The sequence below is a fragment of the Saccopteryx bilineata genome, chromosome 5, assembly GCF_036850765.1.
Source record: "Saccopteryx bilineata isolate mSacBil1 chromosome 5, mSacBil1_pri_phased_curated, whole genome shotgun sequence".
NCBI classification, from domain to species: Eukaryota; Metazoa; Chordata; class Mammalia; order Chiroptera; family Emballonuridae; genus Saccopteryx; species Saccopteryx bilineata.
Window position 1 is genome coordinate 47,198,417 of NC_089494.1, and position 25,186 is coordinate 47,223,602.

The following is a 25,186-nucleotide window of genomic DNA, read 5'->3' on the forward strand; positions in this document are numbered from 1 at the left end:
CAAATACCTTACATTGTATGATTTTGATGCAGACCACTAGGTTCTTAACTTATATTTTTGAATAATTTGGAAATTTTCATAAAAGACATTTGATCAACTGAGTGGGAACTAAAAACCTGTAGTCTAAATAAGGAGACTTTGATACCTGGTCTGATGAATTAGCTTCAAAACCATTATAATAATTTTACTTATAAGAGACAATTTTTAAAGTTCTTTTACCAAAACAGTTTTCCTGTCTAAAATCAATGCACTGGGAAAGTTTTTCTTTAGACATTTCAGGTCTACAGCTTATTCAATAGTGTTTATTAATGTCAAAGGACTTCATTTTCCAGATGAAGCAAATTGAATGTATTTGAAATGTCTTCAGTTACTTAAATTGTATTCACCACACATTTACAACATCGTGCTTCTTTTAAAAGAGTATTTTAGTGTAATGTACTAAAAATCTCTCTCTGATCAAGTGCTTTGTAACATGCTGAAGGAATTAGAAAATATATTGAAATATTTACCTTGCCTCCCGGAGCTCCAGGTGTACCAGCCTCGCCCTTTGGACCCTAGGAGATTGATGTTCTATGATTAGACCTACATCAGAATACTGACTGATATAAGCAAGACATACATTTGACTTGGGTTCATATGGTACAATTTTTCAACTCTCGAGCTATGTATTCTTTATATATATATATAAAAATATATGATTTTATTTATTCATATTAGAGAACAGAGAGAAAGAAGGGGGCAGAGAGAAGCAGGAAACATCAACTCATATAGCTGCTTCTATATGTGCCTTGAACAGGCAAGCCCAGGGTTTCGAATCAGAGACCTCAGCATTCCAGATAAATAGTTTATCCACTGTGCCACCACAGGTCAGGCCTGTATGTTCTTTCTTTAGTTCCTTTATGTTATGACAAAATTTTATAATATCTTTTTGTTTTGTTAATGAATATTTCAAAACTAAATGTTAAAATTTAGACAACATAGTATAAGAAATTACTTAATAATTAATAAATGATTAAAATTTATTCTTTTGGTTTTTCAGTTTTGAAAAAATAACACACAACTTACTGCTTCACCGGGTTTTCCATTTTCGCCAGGAGGACCACCGGTTCCAGGTATGCCCTACAAAGAATCATATTTGTATTGTGTAATCAATGTCAACATGGCTTACAAAAATGCGCTCATTCATACATTTCTGCAAAGTATTAAAATAATGGTTTCATTGGTCTTTTTAGAGGTAAAAAATTATTAATATTAAAATGATCAATTATTAATACTCATTCTGGAACATGTATAGAAACTATAGAAATTATTTCTGTCTATTCACATTGTCTAGCTTTTCATTTAAAAGTAGAAGACAGATGCACAAATTTTAAGCTTAAAATGAATTGTAATCTATTAGTATCACAAAAAAATTAACAAATACAGCTATCAAAGGGAAATATTTAATTGTCTGGTAAAACTTCGTGCTCAATGACAATTTATATAACAAATTCTTACCTGTAATCCTTGGGGACCAGGGGGTCCTGTATCTCCTTTGTCACCACCTGGTCCCTACATAGAAAAATGTAATGAACTGTCCATTTTAAGTTACCTTTTACATTTATTTAGTTCATACAGTTTTTATTTCAGCAGGTTGATGGCTTAACTTAAAATTAATGGTGTGAAAGGAGGGTGAAGTCTGACCTGTAGACCAGATATATACAATATAAACTTTGCTCAATGTCAGCATTTAGCTAGCTAACTAAATAAAAAAATATAATTGCTTTGATGAATTATTATGATATGGTGTCAGAGATTATGTAATTCCCAAAGTCTTCCTTGTGCTCCATTCCCACCCACCTCCATTTGCAATTTATGTGAGTAAACTTACCATAGGTCCAGGGGGACCTGCAGGTCCAGTTTCACCATTCTTTCCAGCAGGACCCTAAAAAGAAAAAGTAGTTAGGGAAGCAGAGAGAAATCATAGGGTTAGAGATAAATGCCTGCATTATAAGGCTGGAAGGAAGTTGATGAAAGCTACATACCGGAGGTCCAGGACCTCCAGGGCCACCTCGATCTCCATTTTTGCCAGGAGCACCCTAAAGAAATGGCCAACATTTAGTAATTCTCAAAAGAAAATAATGTATCATCTTGTTCCCCAGAGTTTTGATCTTCCTCTTACACACTCACACTCACACACACAATCACAAACAAAAACTACTTTCTATAACTAGAATTCTATGAATGTTGCTACTCTTCCTTCAGAATGCTACCAAAAATGTATTTGAAGTTCCTTCTCACTCGTTATTTTGATCTTGACATGTTCCTCTATTCTTTGAAGCAGAAATAAAATTTTAGTAATTTCTGCATTCCCATGTGGAAAGTAAAAGGCCTTCTGTTAAAATTATTGAAGAAATAAAGGCAGAAACTCACATCATTTCCTTTAGGACCAGGGAAACCCATGACACCAGGCTGACCCCGGGGACCAGATGGACCGGGAGGGCCTGGGCGACCGCTTTCTCCTTGACTTCCCTAATGAAAACAAAGTATATTAATAGAGGTTTGATGAAAATATGATCAAAATAAGCAATATATACATCAAGGCTACAAAATGTACATCATCAAGGTGAGGTCCAACGATGCATGCCATTATTTACCGAACTTATAAAATGAGATGTAAAGCATATACATACGGGAGGCCCTGGTTTTCCATCATTGCCTGGTCCGCCTGGGCTTCCGGGCATACCCTAAATTGAAAAAGGTTTTCAGGTGTTTTAAAAATAATTTTAAAAACATATACCTTTCTGTAAAATTTTGAGCTTTCCACTTACATATGAGCCTCATTTTATTGCACATATATTTTTTTTCTGCCAGTAAAGTGTCTTAGTCACATTTTCTGTTTCCTGTTCTTTTTTTTCTTTTTTTTTCCTGTTCTTTTTTAAACCTATAGTAGCTTAAGTTTTCTTAGAATTTTTTGTTTTGTTGTGAGCCTATAAAAGGTATAGTTTGATTTAAGATGTGTTTGAACCCTCTCCATTTGCCTTTTTCTTAGTAAATAAATAACAGTGTTTCTCTTACCCTCATTCCTGGACCTCCAGGGACACCATCTCGGCCAGGTTCTCCAGCAACACCTCTGGGCCCCGCGGGGCCTGGACCACCGCGCTCCCCAGCAGGACCCTACACAGTGACATGAATCAACAGATATGTAAAAGAGCCTTCATTGATGTAGATGTTGAAAATAGTTAGGTTGCAACTAAAGAACTTCATTTGGTCTCTTAAAGAAAGCTGGTGGGTTGCTGACATGCTCAGTATAAAATCACTGTTAACGATGAGCTTGGATTATCATATTAAAAATATTTTAAGGAAACTTTGATGAGCATCACATACTTTAAAAGGTCAATATTTAGTGGATTTAACAATGCATTTCTATGTGTATAAAGTTAGCTGTCTTTGATGGTGTGAAATTATATTTGTATAGCACCTTAAAGATTTTGAAGAACTTTTAGGTATTTAGTTTATCTCCTTGCAAAGAAACCGAAATAAATAGTTCACTGACAGATAAATTAAATGATTCTCATAGAGGTTAAGTGGCTTACACTAGTTACAAAGATAGAAAAATGGCTGATCAGGGACTAAAATTATTATTTTATACTGAGAATTTTTTTTGAAAATTCTATTATATTTCTTTCAGATAGTTAGATTTTAATTAAGGGGAAATGTATCTGTTTATAGTACTAGCATTTATGACAATAAAAACAAAAGTTTTCTACCTTTTCTCCTGGAAGACCATTTGCTCCAGCAGGTCCTCGAAATCCAGGCAGACCCTGGGAATTGTGAAAAGCAAATATTTCGGTACTAACCATTAAAACTTTTCATAATTCTTGAGGGACAACAGAGATAGTCTCATGTTATTAAGTGCTTCAAAACAATATTTGGGATTGGGTACTCAACTTAAGAAAAACCATGGTTGCCCCATGCTGAACGTGAAGTCTGTGAACACTATCATGATGCTGTTTTCCTTTTAGATTCCCATGACAACATACCCTTTCTCCTGCAGCTCCTGGAAGTCCATTTGAACCAGGTTCTCCAGGTGAACCATCTTTTCCATCTTCACCCTTAGGTCCTGGAATACCTGGGTTACCAGCTTCACCCTAAAAAAAGGATGCAAACCAAAGAATAATGACTGAATTAGGCTGCAAAATTCTTACCTGTTTACTTTCTAATTATGTTGTATTTTTTATAAATAATTGCAAAATTTATTGAGGTCATACTTACACGTTCACCACGTGGCCCTGGGTCTCCTTTGCCACCATTCTTGCCAGGTTCACCCTAAATGAAACAAAGTCTTGTTTAAAAGCAAGTAGAATGAATTGACAATATCATCACAAGTAGATTTCAATTGTAGGATGAGAGTGAAAGCAACACAAACTCAACAGAACGAGAATAAAATCTTGCTCTTTATGCTATGGTTGTGAAAATAAAGCCACGCTTTTAAAAATAAGTAACTCACTGCAGGACCTCGCTGTCCCGGAGCACCATTGGTACCAGATGGTCCTGGAGGACCTCGGGCTCCTGATAGTCCAGGAGCTCCAGGAATGCCAGCAGGACCCTAAAAACAACCAAAGAAGACTAACATTAGCCGAACTTGACCTTTCTTTTCTGAACTGCTAACTTGAACATCCCAAATGTATTATCATGCAAAATATAAAGAAAGCCAATAAGGCGTATGAGGTTAAGATGATGGTGAGGGGTAGGGGACATCTTACCATTTCACCTTTACCACCAGGACTACCATTAGTTCCAGGAGGGCCCTAGAGGGGAAAGGAGAATATTGATGATAATGCAAATAGTGTGCATATATTTGAAGTTTTTTATATATTTGCAAGATAAATCTACCCAGTGGTTGTTTTGCTTTATAGAGATTAGGTGATTCCTCCATTTGTAACACAACACATAAAATGTAGGCAAGATATTATTATTATCTGAATAAGTTAGAGATGATATACATTTGGTCTAATTATTAAGTAAACAAATAGAAGAGGTTTTAGTCTTGTTTCTTCTCTGAATTTTTATTGGTGATTAGTTTGGGACACATGCTTTGGAATATCAGAAAACTATTTTCTGTTTACATGGTGTCATATGAACATAAAATTCATGAATTAGAGAAGAGTGCAAACCTCAAAAACTACCATTTTCAGTACTAATCAAATCAGCATTTGTCACAGTAAAGTCATTGCAGAGCATGAAGTAAGATTTTTTTCAGAAAAGTAATTTTAGTTAATAGCAACAATAAAACATATATTTTCATAAAAGAAGTGTAGCAACACTCTTCCTCTCAATGGCCGTATCTGTAACTTACAGGAGGACCTTGAGCACCAGCATGTCCCTGAGGTCCAGGTTCTCCTCTTTGTCCAGGAGCTCCATTTGAACCAGGAGACCCTGCAGGTCCAACTTCACCCTAAGGGATAAGCCCTAAATAGTTAGTTTCCCTTGCCACTTCTAATCTTTTATCCAGTTTATTTTTCAGTCCTATTTAAACCTGTTTCTCAAAGGCTGGAGTTAAGATGACTATACAGTACATACTTTATCTAAAGATGATTATATATACTCTATCTATGAATCATTAACCATAAAGTCAGAGAAAAATGATAACTATGCATGTGACTGTGTTATCACTGTGTACCAGAAAGTGACTGGGAAAGGAAAAGTGGTGTCAGAAGAGATAGCAGGGGAGTTGAATGCCAAATATAAGACAGTTTTGGAACCTAGAAAGAGGGTAAAGGGGTTCAAACACAATTGGCTTCCAGTGGTAAGCACTTAATAAAGTATATAGATATCATATTATGAAGTTAGATATCTGAAATTTATGTAATGTGATTAACCGATATCATCCCCAATAAGTTTAATTTAAAAAATGGGGCTTTAAAGATCTTTACAGACAAAAGATATTCACTTGACCAATAAAATCATTTTTAAGAAGCAATAATTTTGTTGTCTCCAAGATATATTTTATATTCTTCTGTCAAAATATATGCTTACCTTAGCACCAGGGGAACCAGGGAATCCTGCAGTTCCAGGGGGACCAGGTGGGCCCTGAAAAAATTAAATACCATTTCAAGAGGTCTCAATCAAGTAAACTGAAGCTAACACTACTAATAAATATTATAATATGTGAGCACACACACAATACAGAAGAAAATTATACATATAAAATAGATTTATAATTTATATGTGAATAATATATGGTGAAACCATGTGGTAAAATAAAGAGTAATATCTAAAGTTACAAAATTTGGATCTCTCCCCCCAACTTCTGCCACAAATTCTGTGATTTCATTCATGCAGGTTACTTAGCCTGAGCTTTCATTTATAAAATAGAGGTAACATTATTATCTATCTTAATGTCATGCCCAATACTGGCTATTAACTAATAATGCAAGCACCATACAGAGTTTAGCAAATTAGTTAAGTGTAATAAGGAATATCAGCTTTTTTTTGTTTATGGGTTTAGAATTTTTAGATTGTTTCTAGGTTTTATTGATGGGTTTAATGTCAATTTGAATCAGATGTTTATGAACAATGCTGGGTCTTGGGTAACAATATATTGTTTTAATATTCCACAATCCATAATCTATCATTACCCTGAAGCAAATCAGGGCTAAATAGAAAGTTACTTACTGGTTGTCCATCACTTCCTCGAGCACCATCATTACCTCGAGCCCCCTATAAAGAGAAGTTTGTATTAAATATCTTCTTAATTCTAAAAGACTGGTGACAGGTAATATTTTAATTAAAATTCTGACTCAATTGACTTGGGTTTTTTTAAGTATACTGAAATCTGCTTACTGATTACACACATATTAGAGTCAAATTGTTAAAATCCATATTTATAGCAGCAATCCAATGTAGAAGGATTGGGTTTTGTATTATACAAACTGAGTGTGAATTAATGGTTCTAATAACATGTGCAAAGTTAACACACACAACACATTCCTCAATAGGAATAATAACTATAAAACATTTGTTTTCCTATAATTATGGCTAAAATTTTATGGAGATGACTTTAAGTGCAATTTTGTAGAAAAGAAGTTTTCTTGCTGATTGTCACAGCCTGAGAAGCTGGCTGAGACCCTTAACTGTGACTCTGGGATGAGATGGTGCTATATTGCCAACAATACTCACTGCGGCTCCGGGAAGTCCTGGCCGTCCTCTCTCACCAGGAGTCCCTCTTGGACCCTACACAATAAAATGGAAAGTACGATTAAACTTTCAACTTGAAATGTGTAAGAACTCTTGCTGAAGGAGCAAGGCAACTATGGAGGTTAACAATGAAACTAAAATTTTATAAAAATCGTAGTTACCATGGGACCAGGAGCACCATTTTCACCAGGAAGACCATTTTCACCCTAGAAACATAAAAGATATTATTATTTTATATAGCAGGAAGAAAAGTTTTAGTTTTTAAGATATAACATGGTATGAAAAGATTATGGAACTCAAGAAAAAGATATACATTTTAATAATGTCAAATTTTTGTATCATTCTTTTTATTTACCAGAAATCTCAGTTTCTATATTTTAAAAACTTGTGGACTCAACAGCAGTACAGAGAGTTATACAGGGAAGTTTATTCATTCCCAATCTACACAGTTTAAGTTATCAGCTTTCATGGAAGCTTTAATAGAACATCTCAGTCACTATTATATAGCTCCTAAAATGCAAAATGAAAAATTTAGGTAAATTTTAGAAAAAGTTAAGCCTCAAAATATATTTCTTAAATAAATTTACTTATAAAATATAATTTTTTTCTGATTCACCTTTAATCCAGGAGCACCTGCTTCACCCTTTTCCCCATTTCGTCCATCAAAGCCCTATGAAATGTATAATATAGTAAAAAATATTAAAATCTGTTAATAACACAGAATGCCTGAAAAGTTTACATTGAAATTTTTATTAGTAGTTTTTCACATAATATTTTCAATATTAACTTAAATCATTTAAATCTCCTTTAAATAAATTGAAGATGTTTGACATTGATTTTATAGTACAAAAAAACCCCTTAACTAATTAAAAGTATAATTTAGTCCAATTAAGTGCCTTAATTGTAAAGTAGCAAATATCAGTCCCATAGGTTTTATTTCTATTAAATTGACTGATCTTTGGCTCATTGGTGGAATCTATCTATATTTTGGATAGCATAAACTTGCTTAATTCTATCTGTAAGTCATATTGACTAAGTCATTGAATACACATAACTATTATATTTTGAAGTTTTTTTCTGATGATTATAGTAAGAAAATTAAATTATTCTTCCCCAAGTCTTTTATACACTTAAGATCAGTTTAATTACTTTGTATAAAATAACCAGTTTGTTGTTCGAATCAACCATTTTTGGCACCTACTCAACGGTCCAATAATATTGGTTAGGTAAGTATATAATGCCAAGTGAAAAAGCTTACAGTCTCTTTAGAAACTCTACTTACTCTGTGTCCTTTCATACCAGGAAATCCAGGCATGCCAGCTGGACCTTTCATACCCTAAAATTAATAAATTGAAAATAATTTAATGAAGCTTCAAAGAGAATCACAATCGAGCATTAAATGCCTTCTATTTTTAAGTCTATTTCAACTTAATTATATAATAATTTTCAAGCTAAGATCATTGTGATTACTCCAGTTAATTCAGTGTATGCTAAAGACTTACTGGAGGTCCAGGCAATCCTCGCTCGCCGGGTCGTCCAGGTCTCCCTGACTCCCCCTAGGTAGAGAAAAAAATAATACACAGGAGTTTGCACAAGTGAAAGTACTTTGTAGCCAATTAACAAAATGATTAATTTGCATTTTTCTCACAAAGAACTTATGAAAATGGTTGAACTAAACATATAACTGTGAGACCGGCTTTCTTAATAGAAGGAATGAGGATGGCTTTTACCACCTTAATGTAAACTTATGACTGATGAAGGCATCTGTCATCACGGAAATACTATGATTGTATCTCAATCCTCTGAAAAGAATTCGCAATTGGAAATTAAGTGGGGAAGAAAGAATGGTGTAATATTAAATGCTTTTGTAAATTTTGAAATTTATAAAGTCCTGATACCGATTTTTTCATTATAAGAGGCAAAAAGAAGAAACTCTTAATCCCTCCTGTTAAATGACATAGTTACTGGATAGGTCCTCTTAACAGAGTCAAGAAGCACATCTGACACTTCCGCTAGTTTGGAATTTGAAACATTATATGTAGTTATGCAAATACTGTACAGATATTCAAAGATTAATATGAGCTAAAATGTCGTTAAGATACTAACAATTTTTGAATACGGTTTTTCTCTCTAAAATTGTGGCATATGGTGTATGCTATTTAAAATATTCAAAGTTGAATTTTGCTGTATCTTATTCAATTCTTAAAAACTTACATCTTTTCCAGCAGGACCAGATGGTCCCATAGCACCAGGGGGTCCAGGAGGGCCCTGAAAATAAGGGAAAAAAGAAACAAATAAATTTGTAGATTTTTCTGTTACAGTCAAACTGTTATTATATATTATATGTATTGATGAAAAGCAACTGTCTTTTGAAAAGTACTCTCAATATTTCTCATCAAGAAAATGACACATTGAGTGAATATTATACCTATATTATATCCAATTTTTACTGTTCATTAAACTTATTTTAATGAAAATTTAAAATATCATGTATCTGTGTGTTATATCACATGTATGTATTTATAAACTTAGATGTACTTTTTACTTCTTTGAGATAGTGACTTTTTAAATATATAGGAATTTCCAAATATTTTGAAATACCGAACTAACTTCATCTTACCTGCTTGTTTACACAGCATGTTTTCTTGCAGAACTTTGTTGGATTATGTTTATTTCTACTAAATTGTTTTTAAAAGCATATATAAGAGTAGATATGAAGGTGAACTGAGTGTCTCTAAAAAAACTAAACCTGTATTTAAGAGATAAAGTATTTGTATCTGCACCTGTAAGTGGGGTCTTTTGATGGCTAATTGGCCAGAGAATTCTTAGAGTAAATAGTAAGTGCCTCTAAGATATTTAAACTATTAAAGATCTGCGAAACCCATTCAATTATTATAAAAATACCACTTATTATTATTAATTGAAAACATAAACTTAATCTATACTTTGTAGGAACCTATGGTTATGTTTTATAAAATGAATGTGGCTTCCATATAGAATTTTTAATTTATTAAATATAGATATAATTGTTACTTACTGCAGGACCAGCTTGCCCAGGTTCACCAGGGGCACCTTGGTATCCTGGAGAACCCTAGAATGTAGAATAATATGTAAATATTTTTAAAGTAATACAATTCTTCATATAATTCATTTACATTTTGAAGATAGTATGACATCAGAACTTTTAAGAATAGTCAGCAAAATGAAACCAAATTTTTTTTGTATTAGAATAAAGTTATTTTATTCCGTTTCATCCACTTCATTCCATTGAAACTGAATTGTTTCAAATCTGAAGTCATATTACATGCAAATTAAACTTGTGGTTTAATTTTACCAAAGTTTTGATTGCTAATAGTTGTTGATGAGAAAGAATTAAATATAAAATTTCAACATCTTTGCAAGAATGGTAGTTCCTAGGGTGTGACTTCCCTGCTTGATTGGGATTATGCATGCTGGAATGGTTAATTTATAGCAGCATCTACATTATATGAAGAAGAAAACACTGTTAATGACTATACTTACAGGGGATCCAGGATGACCAGATGTACCAGGGGGGCCGGGAGGGCCTGGAGGACCCTGGAAGATAAAGTTAAAAAATAAACAGAAAATAAATGCATCTGAAATAAACTTAATTCAAGTATTGAAGAGATGCCTTTGTTTAGTAATAATACTGATATCTTTAAAAATGTGAACATACCTCAGTATGTAATAACTATTTCTAAATATGATTAATTTTATTATATTACAATCAAGATAATTTTTAAATGTCATTCTAAATAAAATTCCAACAAAATCAACAAAAATTATTGGTGACTATTATAAAATGTTGGCCTGAAACCTCCAAATAGGTTTTAAAATCTGGAAAAATAAATGAAAAAGGCTAATAAAACTCCTTCAATATTAGGATATTTGTACAGGTGGAGAAATCTTTTCTTTTTTTTTTTTTTTTTTTTTGGCTTGGCAACCCAATTCATTGTAGAAAAATAGTTATCTGCATATTTTAAAACCTAAATTCTAAATATATTATATTATGGTGTAATCAATCCAAAAGTTCTCAACTACATCATGAGTTATGCAGACATGAAGTTTTAGATATGCATGTGAGAATCATCAATATTTGGGATTACAATGAATTACAAATATAATCAACTGGCTTATCACTTTTCAGAACTATAGATAAGGCTAGAAAACGTTCAGTGTTGTAACCTGTGATTTTTAAAGACTGTGAATAAGCTTGTAATTAAATTTTCTCTTGTAACTTCTATAATATTAGTGGGTTGTCACTTTTTAGCTTTTTAAAGTAAAAATTGTATATCTGATTAAAAAATAAGGTTTATAATATGAATGTAGCTGAATAAGACCAGATACTAACATAGTTATTATAATTATCTTTCTGGCTTTGACAGACACCAAAAAAAAAAATATATATATATATATCATAGCCCCTAAAACTTCAGAGATTTGTAAAATTCCCTTTTTGTAATTTATGTGACTTTTAATGGTCTTTCTTAATTGATCATTTGACTGTATTAGTTAAAATTTTGTCCTTTTTAGTTTTCAAAGTCACAAATATGGAGTCCAATGACCTGAACAATAATCCTTCATAATCCTGAAAATTTAGTGTCATGTTTCATTTACAATATGCACTTTTTTTGGCAATGAAATGATAATTTTTCCTAGTGTTGTTCCTCCTGAGAGATCTGTCCACAACCAGATCGCTTACATGGTGCACCATGCATCACACGCATGTGCTCGGGTTTCAGAGTTGCTATTTTCTTCTATCAAAACTCTAGGTCATTTATATCGAAAGAAATCCTTTGGGCACAATATGAATAGCTATCATTGCAGCAGATGAACTTAAAGACTTGGTGAATTCTGGAAATAATTCTATTAGATTCCCAGATTTGAGGTAAAACAGATTGTAATATTGGATATGCATCACTGAAAAATATCATCTAGAAAGTAGCATTTAATTAACAAAAAAGACAAAGAAAATTCTGAAAGTAAGACTATATGAGTGTGAGACCTCAGCATGAAGGCAGGTGGGTCCTGGAGTAGGTGATCATATAAGGAAGAAACAAGTGGCCAAACAGGCATAAAATGAGAGGCGGTGAGGAAAAAAAAATTAGAATTGAAAGACTATGATAATCCTACTAATTTCTTCCCCATTCTCAGTAGAGAACAAGCTATTTTATGCAATTATATTATCACTAGAAGAACAACCATTCAAAATTTAACAAATACTCTAAAATGCTGAGAAATGTTTGTACATACAGCTGGCCCGGGGTAGCCTGTGATTCCTCCTACTCCAGACTTGACATCGTAAGAGGACTCGAACTGGGGAGAATAGTTCTGTAGCAAAAAGACCAGACAGATATGATCATGTTCACATATACATCATAATTCTTTTCAAAAGCATTTAGAAGAAGTGCATATACAACATCTACTATTCGCTGAAACTTTCTTTATGCCAGAAGATATGTTAGGTATTATTTAATTATCTTACTGATCTTGTTTCTCTGCAGTTTTAGATATTCCACAGAAATAGTTGCTTTGTAATTCAGAAATCATTCATCTAATTGCATGCAATGTTAACCTCAAATAATTTGTTCCTATATGCTCTTACCCAAAATATTGTTTCTAAGCGATATTCACAACATTAAAAACAACATGTATAATCTGACCTTCTCATTTTGAGCAGAAAAATTGAGAAGTCAAATTATTTTCCCAATAGTAAAGTACTTGATACAAGTACAATTTATATCCCTTGACTTTTCATTAATATGCAGAACCAATTCAACCCAAAGAAACATCAGTATAGGAAATAAGACTAGAATAAGTGAAAGGTTCATGTGTTTATTGGATTTCTTTGAAGATTATATATATATTGAATGGTAGGTTTAGCAATGGATTCTGTTTGGTACCAGAATAGGAACCAGTTAGATGATGATCTTTGCTCCCTGTTGAATTGATATTTGAAAATAATTTTTTAAAACTCATAGTGATTTGTGTTTATGTTTTTTAGTTTCTCCTTTCTCTAACAACAGAACTTTTGTTTTGTTTGTGTGGTTGTTTGACATGCAGAGTTAGTTATTTGCGTGCTTTTCAAGAGGAGTAAGTTATACTATGAAGAGTTGGCAAGAGTAGTTGCATAGACTTCTATACTCCTGTCAACATGAAGTCAATAAGGAGTGCTCACAGCTCATCTGCTTTTCATTCAAACTTTCAGAGACTTTACCATTGTGGTTATAAGGAAATAGGCACAATTGCAGCAATTCCTAATGTTAATTCTTTTTGGAGTTTATTTCTCAAACATAGTGCATATGTTATATGCCTGCTGAGAAGTTGGGAAATTTTTCAAAAATACAGTAGCAATAGCACTAGCATTATGACGAAGAGTAAATATTTATAAATTACTTAGAATAGTGCCTAGCACTTATAAGCACTGAATGAGAATTTGTTAATATATAAAATCAGAGAATAGATAAGGAATTCACAAAAGTGAAATGCAATATAGGTTAAAGAGAAAGAAACGAGTAGGTAGTTTTAATGAGGGAGGGGGATCTTTGTCCTGCAATTTATTACCTGACCACCTGTAGGGCATGATTCACAGATTCCAGGGGGGCCGGGAGAACCAGGGGAACCTGGCTGTCCTGGAACACCAGGATCGCCATTTCTGCCAGGAATACCAGGAGGACCCTAAAAAAAATCATAGAAAAACGTTAATAAACTAGTGAGAAGTCCGAGTGACACAAACTGTAGCTTCTCTGGTTTATAATATGAGAAATCATATAAATAATACATTTTCTTGGGAATATATATACCTTTTAAACCAAATCATCTGAACAATTTCAGTGTCATTTATTCCTCTGTATGCTGGCCTTTATTTCATTGTTGAAACTGATCATGGGGATGAAGACAGTATATGAAATCTGGAAAGCTCCAATCAATTATGGATTCTTAGTCTGAGTTATTTTGTATCATTATTTAAATACATGCTACCAAAGGAAATATATTTATATAAATAATGAAAGTTCAAATATAAAAAGACTATTAGGGGGAAAAAAGCAAACTATCCAAGGACCTAATTTCATTCCACAGAAGAATGTTTACTTACTGGATCTCCTTTGGGGCCTTGAGGTCCATAACCATTAGGAGGGCGAGTAGGCTAATAAATGGAAAAGATACAGATTAAAGACATGGGAACAGCTTGCCCATGAAGCATGTTCCCGTTTGCATATTTATTTATTATCCCAAATTGTATCCAATCCAAATTGTATCCAATCTCTAGTTTAAGGGAAAATATCCACCTTTTACTTATAATACCAACATGATGTTTGACAGACATTACTTTCACTTCTTTTCATACTCTTATAATATAGAACAGCGGTTCTCAACCTGTGGGTCGCGACCCCAGCGGGGTCGCCTAAAGCCATCGGAAAATACATAATGCATATCAGGTATTTACATTCCGAATCATAACTGTAGCAAAATTACAGTTATGAAGTAGCTACCAAAATTATTTTTTGGTTTGGGGTCACCGCAACATGAGGAACTGTACTGCGGGGTCATGGCATTAGAAAGGTTGAGAACCACTGATATAGAAACTAGACATGTGTTTAATAAATCTTTAAGATATACAGTTTCTTTACACTCACTGCTGTTGGAGGCTGTGGGCAAACCGCACAACATTCTCCAAATGGGATCTCTGGGTTGGGACAGTCTAATTCTTGGTCATCACATATTATATCATCACAGAGAACAGCTCCTGAGTCACAGACGCATATTTGGCATGGTTCTGGCTTCCAGACATCTCTATCCGCATAGGACTGACCAAGATGGGAGCATCCTCCATCAACACCTGAAAAATAAGTAAGATGGTGAGCTATTTTTTTGTGTTTTGCTGAAATGTGATTTTCATTATAGTATCATAACTGTTTCCAATAGCCAAAGTAGAGATGGTTTGAAACAAAGAATTTACTCCTTTTATTAAACTTCTGTGACTGTCTTCTTCTGAGCATGACTATGAAAAAAAAAAAAAGTTCACAAATTAAGTTACAAAGAATATCATACTCTTTCTACCTAATTTGTTAAGTAGTGAGAGATTGCTTAAAATATCAAATCTGTTTATTAACATCACATTATCACAGCAGAGTAAATTTTTTTAAGGTCAGGAAGTACTACATGTTACTTTATTTATAGGAAGAATTTAACACCAATAGAAATCACACGAACACTTAAACATTTATTTATTAATTCTACAATCGACCCAATTGCTATTCTTTGTTTTAACAGTAGATGGGAGCATTAAACTGTAAAGATAATTTTTTCACTACCTCTGAAGACTTTCTGGATTTTATTAACCTTGTTGAAAAATTCAGGGGAAAATTCAGCTCATCTTGGCAACATAACACTACCAAAATCCTGGGAAAGCTTTAACAAAGCCTATTGCACATGCTAAATATCACTGTCAACTCTGTTGGGCTTTAGTAGGTCAAGACAATATGACATAATATACTGGATATCCCCTATGGATGTAAAGAGGTTTCCAAATTACAAATATATATATATATATATATTTTAAAAAACAAATACTGGTAAAAAAATAAGTAAAAATAATAAGAAAAAATATGAAACATGACCATGTGAATTTGAAGCTTAAAATGATAAAAAATTTGCTTTAACCAAAATTTTGGCCTGTTTTAGCAGCTATTACCAATGAATCAGGTTAGGGGTTGCCAAAATAAAACCTGGTCTCAATTCTTAAAGCATAGTTGTGGTTTTGGTTAAATACAACTTTAGTTCTTGAGGATTACTAGAATAACTTGCCAGTATTGAGTAAGTAAGCAGGAAGTTTCTAAACATCAGCAATTTTTTTTTGCAAACAGCAAATGATGTACTTATTGATCAGTATTTACATTTTTGTAAAAAGTGAAATTTTTTATTTTTTTTTCTGAGAGCCAAGATTTTAAAATGTGTGCGGAAAGAGGCCTCCCTGGAGGAAGGTAAGCAGTTAACAACCTCACTTTGTTGCCTGTCCCAAGAGGCCTTTGAATGGATCCTGATACTTTTACATCTGGATACTATATATAGCCATGAAGATCACCTTCTTAAGTTCCTGTTTCTACATCCCCCTCCATATCTAAGTAGTAATGATTTAAGTTTATAGGTTTAGCTGGTTTAGTATAAGTTCACAGAAAAGAACAATTTCAGAAACAATAAACTTCTCAGTCTCCTGAAATTGCCTCCATTCCTGTTTCCATTTATGTGTGCAGATGCAACTTTCTTGATCTTGTGCAACACCCTTGATTGATTCAAGAAGTTTAAAAATTCATTGTAACTTTGTGTTACAATTACCCAATGTAGTCTATAGCTAATAAAAGAAAACATGATTGTTTTATTGCAGTTTTAAGTAGGCAAGTTATTCTAGTTTCTCCTTCATATTTAAAAAAGAAATACTGTTTAAGCTTTTAAAGAATCATTTCTTTACATTTAGCATGAAAACTCAATGCCAAATGCATACCTAATGCAAATGAAGTAGGTCTATTTAAATGGTGTTAAGAAAGGTATACTTAAGAAGAATACAAACCGTTTTCCATAATATTATAAATAGTAGTAATACAAGTGGGTCTAAGCATTAAACTCATTTTTCTCTAAACATAACAGACCTCTTAAATTTAGGAACTAAGTTCACTGTTTTTCCTGCAAAGATCTGAAAGGTTTAATGAGATGGAAGCTTGTTTAATAAAATTGCACTAAATACTTTCTTTGATCTTTGCATTGGCTTCCTTTTCTTAAATTAACATTAAATTTCATTAAATTAACTTTATAAAATATTCCAACAGATTAGTTTTAAGTCAAGCTTTCCCCATTAATAATGTGGATTTCAGGCTTCCCTGCCCCCTTCAGAATACAACTAGAGTTTAGAGTGTTGACCATGGGTAATAATACTGTATTGTATATTTGAAATTTGCCAAGAGACTAGGTTTTTAGTGTTTTCACTATACTCACACAAAAAGTAACTATGTGAGGTGTTGGATGCATTACTTAACTTGACTGTGGTAACCATTTCACAATGTACACATATATCAAATCATCACATTATACACTTTAGATATACACTATTTTATGTCAATGAAAATTCATTAAAGCTGGGGGAAAATATTACTGGTTTATACTAATGATCCTCTCAGCTCTTTGTCTCTGGACAGGATATCTTTCTATGTTTTAAATATTAGTCATTAAATACTAAGGACATATTAAAGAAAAGTGAGGAAAACCATTTAAGCTAGGGTCAATTATTTTGTATTTTAAATATCTTCTACTCTTATTTTCTTAAAGTGCCTCAAAATTAACATAAAATTTTCCCTTGTGTATTCATCCTTCAATGTTTATGTCCCATTGAAAATATCTTCACATCACTAGAAATAAGTATTTTCCATTTGCTCTAGAAACTACTAAATAAATGAGCACAATATTGACTTATTAAATTTGTTAGAATTGGATTAAATTCAGTGTTATACAGACAAAAATTGTTATTTAGCCTCCTGTTTCCAAATTTTATTAGAAATCATGTGTATTATGCTTTCTAAAACACAGAGGTCTCAAAATAAAGTTTGAGTTATTTTAGAGTACCTCTCTTTTTTTAAAAAGTGATGTTGGACTAAGTAATAAAAGAATGTTTAAAAAAATAAGAATTAATGCAGTTTTATGTGTTGTCATAACTTACTTCACAGACATACGAGAGAAATTTGGCTCTCCTGAAAAGTCATTTCCTGTAGAAACTTGTGGCTGAAAGTCAGACTTTTCTCTATTGCGTTACCTCAGTCACTTTGTTGAAAGAATGGTGAGTTTTGTATAGTTTCCTCTAATTTCTTGTTCTGTGCATGACAAAATATGGCTGGCAATATCATCTCCAGGAAGCTAACACTCTTACACAGGTGTCTCATGGCCCTCAGTTTTAGTACCAGGGTCTAGATATACATGGGAAAATTATGGTGGAGTCAAGGAAAAAAAAAGATTTGTTTTCAAGAGGAATAAAATACTTCAATTAGCCACTTGCAGCATTCACAAATGGGATAGAAAATAGGATTTATAAGTAATAGTCATATTACTCCCTTCTTTTCTTAGACATCTAAATTCAGAGATACTTTCATAAAAAATAAGTTAAATACTTTTGCAAAAATGTTAAGTAAAAAGTAAGTAACCCAATTTTTACTACTGTACAAGTAATAGATTTTCCAATTACTTCCTTTATTGTAATTGCTTAAACTAAGTCTCCCTGTATCAATTTGTCATTAATTTTAAACTCCACCTCTCATGTTACTTGATGTTTCTGGTCCCTATTAAAAAGTACAGTTTTAAAATAAATTTATTTATGGTCACATAAGCAACTCATTAGACTAAATCACCTCCTTACTGGGATCTCAATTACCAAACAAAATGAAGGTGGTATATGACATAATCCACTCATAGCTTCTTTTATTTCCTAGCTCTCTTGTTTTGGAACTTTGGAGAAAAATAAAACCAAGTAACATAATCTAATATTTTTAGAGATCCTTAAAGCTTTCCTTTTTGTTTTCAATCTTTAAATGTTAATTTACGCTGATTTTATTGTTGTATCTAAAAGATAATGCAAATTGTTGGTTTTAATTCCATTTCTGTAGTAAAAATAATATTCCCTAAAACCATAATATTCCAAATGGTTTATTTAACTTGAGTGACAAGTTTAATATTTTTCTTTTCTGTTTTTCTTGATAGATATGTCATGTAAGTTATCATAACACTATTTTCCTGGGTTTTTTTTTAGAAAGCTGAATATTTTGTAAGTGTATATGAAGTTTATTTAGCTTCCAACTGAAATGTTTGGCTTTGAAATGACACTGGTGTTAAAGAGAACGTATTTTTATTAAATATGTTTTTGTTGCTTGTATATTTATAGAATAGCTTTAAATATGCTTTGAAGGAAAGATCTATAATCCTATACAGATGGATAATTTCGATTTTAAAATGTTTTGTATGGACAAGGTAGATTCTGCTTCTTCTTGTCTCCACCAAAAAAACTTTAGGAATCATCATTTCTAGATGTTTTCTTATGGTATTTTTTATATATATAAATGGGTGATTTTTATGTTTCCAGCTAGAAATTTCCTGCAAGGTGATTAACATTTGATTAATATTTTGTCCTGCAAAAAAACAAAAACTAATTAGAGAATTATGATGAGAAATATCATATATCTAACAGTCAGCAATTGTGTTGTGATGTAATCAGATTAGTGATAAATTATACAAATTTTTAAGAAAATATATGCTACTTCTTTTATTATATTTGAAAACATCTTTAAATATTATATTTGATCATCAAAATTTAATATCTTACCTTTGCTTTCACTAGTAATTTTTACTAAAAATTTCATTTTCTAGTGTTAGTAAAACATATTAGACAGAGCTTATATGGTATCTCCTAGGTTGAAGTCACTGTTGAGTGTTTTGCATATCTATTTTACTTACTCTGCCCAAAGGCCCTATGATGTAAATGCTATCATAATCTTCATTTTACAGATGAGTAATCTGAGACACAGAAACATTAAGTAATGTCCCCAAGGTTATATGCCAAGGGGGTGAAGCCAAGATTTGAACCTAGAAAAGCTCTTTCTTAATTTGATACTCTCAATAACTGTGTTTCATTCCTTTTCTGTAGAGTATCTTTCCTATCTATTCTCAAACCAAGAAGTTAACATCTGGAATTTAATTATGTTGTTTATTTTCTCCTGACCTAATGAGAAAGTGTTACATATATCTACAAGACCACCCTAATGACATTTAGACCACCAATAGAATTAACACATGACTGCAGAAACTACATTTATTTTACTATATACAGAAAAATAAGATTCCAACAGGAACAGCAACAACAACAAATAGATAAGACTTCTGTATCCAATGTCAAAAACATTATTAGGATGTCGCAATAAGACATCAATTTTTAGAATATATATATATATATATATATATATATATATATATATATAGTTACCTTACCAAATAATTCATATTAATGAACTAAATTTATTAGATGCTTCCCTTCTAAGTTTAGACATTATGAACATACTATGCAGGTCCAAAAAATATTTCTCTGATTTTAATTAACTTGAGGAACACAATCTCTGTTTGCCATCGTCCACACCAAATACTAGGGAAAGCAAAGTTTCAGAAAAGTAAATGCCATTTTACTGAAGCAGTAATTTCTCAATGTGAGTTTTAAAAGCAAATTGAATTTTTAATAGTAGTGGATTCTTTATCTTTGATTTTTATACTTTTGAGCATTTCAATTTTTTCCCTCTTGTTTGAACTTTTCCTTTTGTTCATGAAGATTACATTTAAATGGCAGTTCTTGACCTCAGTTATGGAAAATACAAGGGATTTGTTAGTTAATCTGAAAGGAATCCACTTATGCTGTGTTTTCATTAAGCACAGACAGACATTCTAGTGGTTAATGTAACTCCCCAAACTGCAGTTAACAAATGATTTGTGTAAGAAAAGCTATCTCACTTTTTCCGTTGTCATCTTGACATAAAACAGGCAAACTTTCCCCTTTGAAAACTCTGAATCTTTTTTTTTTTTCTTTACACCATATGACTCCCTCCCATCCTCTCTGAGTGTGGAAAACAGTGAGACTGAGCTTTTTTCCAGGGAAAACTGTTTTACAAGAAACCCTCCACTGAGACGTTTCCAGAATGTTATTGTAGACCTGAACACTTCACAAATGTTCTTCATGTCCAGTAAAGGGAATAACATCTTCCATGCTTAAAACTTTAACTCTTAAGCAATCTACTTTAATCGCTTCAAGACGGTGATATCATTTGATGTTCCAAAATGGAAGAATGGGCTATAAAACCTTCGGAACTCGGCATCAGAGTCGTCCACAGTGAAAACCACGGGATTTCAGTAGATGGCACTCTTCTCTCTGACTGACAATTCAAGGTCCAGTATGTACCCTGTAAGCGTGGAACAGGGTCTTTTCTGAGGAGCTATCTACAGGCTCAACTCTACTATGGAAAACTTACAGCCAATGGTTCTAGATTTTTAAAAATAAGCCTGTAATAAGATATCAATCCAGGAATCTTCATTAATTAAAAGGCACACACTTGTCTTCTTTCCTAGAATTGTTCTAATGAATTTGCTGGCTCCTACAATCCTGAGATTGATTTAATTCCAGAAGTTAATCAGAATATCTATTTACCTTTAGGCTTTTAGATCATTTGATGTTGAATACTTTGGAGGTAGTAAGAAAATACAAGTTATCATAAATGAAAAACACAATATTTTGTATTAATACTTAGAATTTATATTATAGGACTAAAGATAATTTCTGTTAAAGTTATAAGTGAGCATCTTGTTTAAAAAATAGAGTTACCAATTCAAAGTGGAGTGCTTAACAAAAAAAAAAAAGAAAGAAATCTACCTTTTGAAATGCATTAGCTCATACATTTTCTAGGACAATACATCATTTTTTAGTATCTCTTTTCAATGACTGAGAGTTACAAAAATAAGAAAATGTATGTACTCTGAATTTAATGTATAATTTATCTGTTCTAGTTACCTAGAATTTAACAAAATTTTGGTTCTAGTCTCAACTCTCATTTTCTAGTTATGCACTCTCAACCAAAGCACTGAATCTGTGTTAGTTGTCTGACACTGAAACATATAAGTAATTATGCATTGTCTCATCTTAAAGGTAGAATTGTTTCTAGTGAGTTTTATGCTAGAATTCTGTTAGTTAGGTATGTTTTATTTTAGGGGCAACACAAACCAAAAACCTTAAATGCTACTTGATAATAGGCACTGATTCTCTGAGTGCATTCATAGTTTTGTAATTCTAAAACAAAGGCCCACAGTTAATTGTCACAGTGGAATAATCAGAATACCAAAATATAAACTCAAATTTAGGACTCTCAAAATATAGTTTATCTTCCTGCCCTATGAAGCAATATTATTTAGTAATATCTTTCCGTGTATCTATCTAATAAGTTGTGCTAAGATATATCCAATAAAGATGACATCAAAAACTTGAAAAATATTTTTAAAAATTTATTTATTATATATAGAATAGTTATATGTGGAATTTTGAAAATGGCCATAACATCAAATAATATTTAAATATTTCCAAATAGTATTTAAATATTGTTACTATTGTGTGTATTTGTATTTGGCAATATGTTATAATTAATATACTTATTTTCTTAAGAAAATAGTATTTACTATTTAAAATTTAAAATTTATATAATATTCATACATCTTATTACAAACTACAGAATCCAGCTGTGTGTAATCTTTATATTGGCATTGGTTATGTAACTCTGCCTGTCAGCCACTAGGCGGTGAGTCTTTATACTTAAAATTTGGCATGTTTATAAACTACAGGAAATATAAAACAGACCACATTTCTCCACTGGCGGAATAAAATACATGAATTAAATAGAACTTTCACGAATTTGTAAAAAGATCACAATTCTTTGTGAGGACATGTTTTATATTCCAGGAAATTTGTGTGAGTAGACTAGAAGTTAGTGTTTGAGTTGTGCTGTTTCTTTCTGATATTCTCAAGGCATACATAGGAAACCCATATCCCAGAACTATTTAAACTTTTCTCAATGTGTTGTATACATAGCCACCTCCTGTAACCTCCCCAAAGTTAATCCACTAGCAGAATTTTCTTGTAAAACCTATAGGGAACATAAGATGTCCTATCTTAAAATACTTCAACTCATTTTCATGACGAACAAAAACAATAAGCTAAACAAAATTCCTTTCAACTTCTTTTTAATTTAAAAGCACACAAATGTGTCAGCAAAATTTCATAGCTGTTTATCATTTTCTGCAGCTAAAGGGAAAAATAATTTTTTTAAAAAAATTATGTGATGTAAAGATAATGTAGGTATCAAACATTTTTTCCTCCCTAAAGTTGAATTTAGAAGAAAAATAGCCATAGTGCTTATAAAGACTTATAGCCACTAGGCAATGACAAATATTTTGTCAGTCTTTAAATTAAATACCAAAGGTTTGCAGTCTTTCCAACCAATGGGAACTCTGTGATTTATTTCTTCTTTTTTAGAAATCAGGAGAATATAAAAGCTTTAAAAAGGTAAAAGTCTTTGTTGAGATTGGGGTGTGGAAATAGTCACTTGGTATTCTGACCAAGGCCTGGGAGTTGTACCATTTTCTGGGAGGGACATAACGGGGAGGAAAAGGGGAAAGAAATAAAAAAAGGATGGAACTGAGGATTCTAGGAAAGAAAGGAGGAGGCAAGAGGAGAGAAGAAAGAGATGGAGGCATAGGAAGGACATGTGAGGATGAAGGGTGGGGTATAAAGGAAGGGAAAAAGAGGAGGAGAGTTGAGGAGAAATGGGCTTGCCTAGGAAGGGGGTGGGTGATATGCATGCGAAAGAATGAAAAGGGGGAGGAGGTGTGAAGGATCCAAAAAGGGAGGAGAGATTAGAAGAGAGGATAGGAAGGAAGGAAGAAGAGGATGGGGGGATGATGAGAGCAAGGAATATGGGTGTTTCTTTTCTTTTGTGGCAGTAGGTTGAATATAAATACAGAAATGTTATTGGGTGTTTTTCCCCTGCTTGCATATATGACCTGTAAGGACATCAAAGATATTGGGTACTAAAAACAAAGAAAATAATTTTTAGATACCATGTTTGCAAAAACTATAGGTTTAAATGTCAACATTTTTTATTATGTGCAAAAAGAAATTGATGTGTAATGATTTCTTCTAGCACTTTTAAATTAAATATTTAAATATTTATTTCTATTTAGGTTTGTATTTCAATATGACTAGGATTTTTATGACCAAGAGAAATACATAAATTAAAAGGAATATTTTCACATAATCAAATAATGAGACAGATATGGTTTTGAGGAAATTAAAACATGAAAACCATTGTTTGCACTTAGAAAATACAACAAATGAACCATTTTGATCAAACTGTGCTAGTGTCTTTATCTTGTTTGCAGAAAAGTCAAACATTTCTGTTACAGATATGTTTTAAAATATTCTCTTTATTAATGCAAATGTATGTAAAATTTAGAACATAACTAAAACACTAGATCCTTAACAACTAGTTGAAAACCATCAGAAAATATGTATTAGTCAACCATGTAAGTGCTTGTAACAGAATATAGATAGGAGCCATGAAACATATTGAGCAGTTTGAACTCATTTAAAGGTTTTAAGATATTAACTTGTTGCCATTTAATAGAAATTTATTCAGTGATTCTAATAATGTGTAGTATTTTCCTTTAGACTACTCTTATTGCATGCTATCCTTGAAATGCATTATCTTATTGGGAAAACAATGCACAATATTCTATTCTTACAAAAAATCCAGCATACAAAGGAAAGCATAAACGTATTATGAGAGACCAATAACTTCCAGACTGCCTAGGGAAGCATTCCAAGATGTTAACAATCCAGGAGGGGAGTTTTGTAAAGCCATTTTAAGAGTTTCCAGTGCCGTTAACATGAAAACAAGTTAGTACAAAAACATCTTTTCCTTAAACAAGCAGAAAACTTTTAAATACAAAATTGACAATGTTCTTTCTAAGCAAATGTAATTTTAAAAAGCACCATCACAGTCAGCTCTATGCTTTACAATTGGGAGCTTACAGAAAAGATTATATTTTAGGAGACTGAATCCCCATGATACCTTTTTTTTGCAAGCAGAAGTAAAGACAAAACTCTATAAATTTTTTTGAGATCAGTACCTACTCACCTTCTTGGGGCTGTTGTGCCAAAATAACAGTGGGATGAAGCAGAGTAAGAAGTAACCAGGTCCCCTTTTGCACAAAGCTCATCATGTCTAAATATCAGACATGAGACTCTTTGTGCAAAAAGGAGAAAAGAAAAGCAGTTCAAAGTAGCACCATCAGTTCTTCCCTGCCCTTCAGCACCGGGCCCGTCATAAAAGTCAGCCACTGAGATTCCTTTGCTTTGGCCTTAAAT

The 25,186-nt window shown here is 32.3% G+C and overlaps 1 protein-coding gene across 1 annotated transcript in view; it reads right to left on the minus strand.

The window, feature by feature from the left end:
- Positions 1–25,168, minus strand: part of COL3A1 (collagen type III alpha 1 chain) — a 41,118-nt gene extending 15,950 nt beyond the window's left edge. The window contains exons 1-29 of the mRNA XM_066279088.1: positions 24,957–25,168; positions 14,838–15,040; positions 14,297–14,347; positions 13,765–13,878; positions 12,454–12,531; positions 10,702–10,755; positions 10,217–10,270; positions 9,394–9,447; positions 8,682–8,735; positions 8,462–8,515; positions 7,796–7,849; positions 7,341–7,385; positions 7,162–7,215; positions 6,658–6,702; positions 6,019–6,072; positions 5,339–5,437; positions 4,746–4,790; positions 4,490–4,588; positions 4,255–4,308; positions 4,023–4,130; positions 3,750–3,803; positions 3,058–3,156; positions 2,673–2,726; positions 2,413–2,511; positions 2,025–2,078; positions 1,871–1,924; positions 1,498–1,551; positions 1,066–1,119; positions 510–554 (exon numbers count right to left, since the gene is read on the minus strand). Of these exons, the coding sequence (XP_066135185.1) occupies positions 510–554; positions 1,066–1,119; positions 1,498–1,551; positions 1,871–1,924; positions 2,025–2,078; positions 2,413–2,511; positions 2,673–2,726; positions 3,058–3,156; positions 3,750–3,803; positions 4,023–4,130; positions 4,255–4,308; positions 4,490–4,588; positions 4,746–4,790; positions 5,339–5,437; positions 6,019–6,072; positions 6,658–6,702; positions 7,162–7,215; positions 7,341–7,385; positions 7,796–7,849; positions 8,462–8,515; positions 8,682–8,735; positions 9,394–9,447; positions 10,217–10,270; positions 10,702–10,755; positions 12,454–12,531; positions 13,765–13,878; positions 14,297–14,347; positions 14,838–15,040; positions 24,957–25,041 (2,025 nt within the window). The 5' untranslated portion in view covers positions 25,042–25,168. The remainder of the gene's footprint in view (positions 1–509; positions 555–1,065; positions 1,120–1,497; positions 1,552–1,870; positions 1,925–2,024; positions 2,079–2,412; positions 2,512–2,672; positions 2,727–3,057; positions 3,157–3,749; positions 3,804–4,022; positions 4,131–4,254; positions 4,309–4,489; positions 4,589–4,745; positions 4,791–5,338; positions 5,438–6,018; positions 6,073–6,657; positions 6,703–7,161; positions 7,216–7,340; positions 7,386–7,795; positions 7,850–8,461; positions 8,516–8,681; positions 8,736–9,393; positions 9,448–10,216; positions 10,271–10,701; positions 10,756–12,453; positions 12,532–13,764; positions 13,879–14,296; positions 14,348–14,837; positions 15,041–24,956) is intronic.
- Between the last annotated feature and the right edge of the window lie 18 nt (positions 25,169–25,186).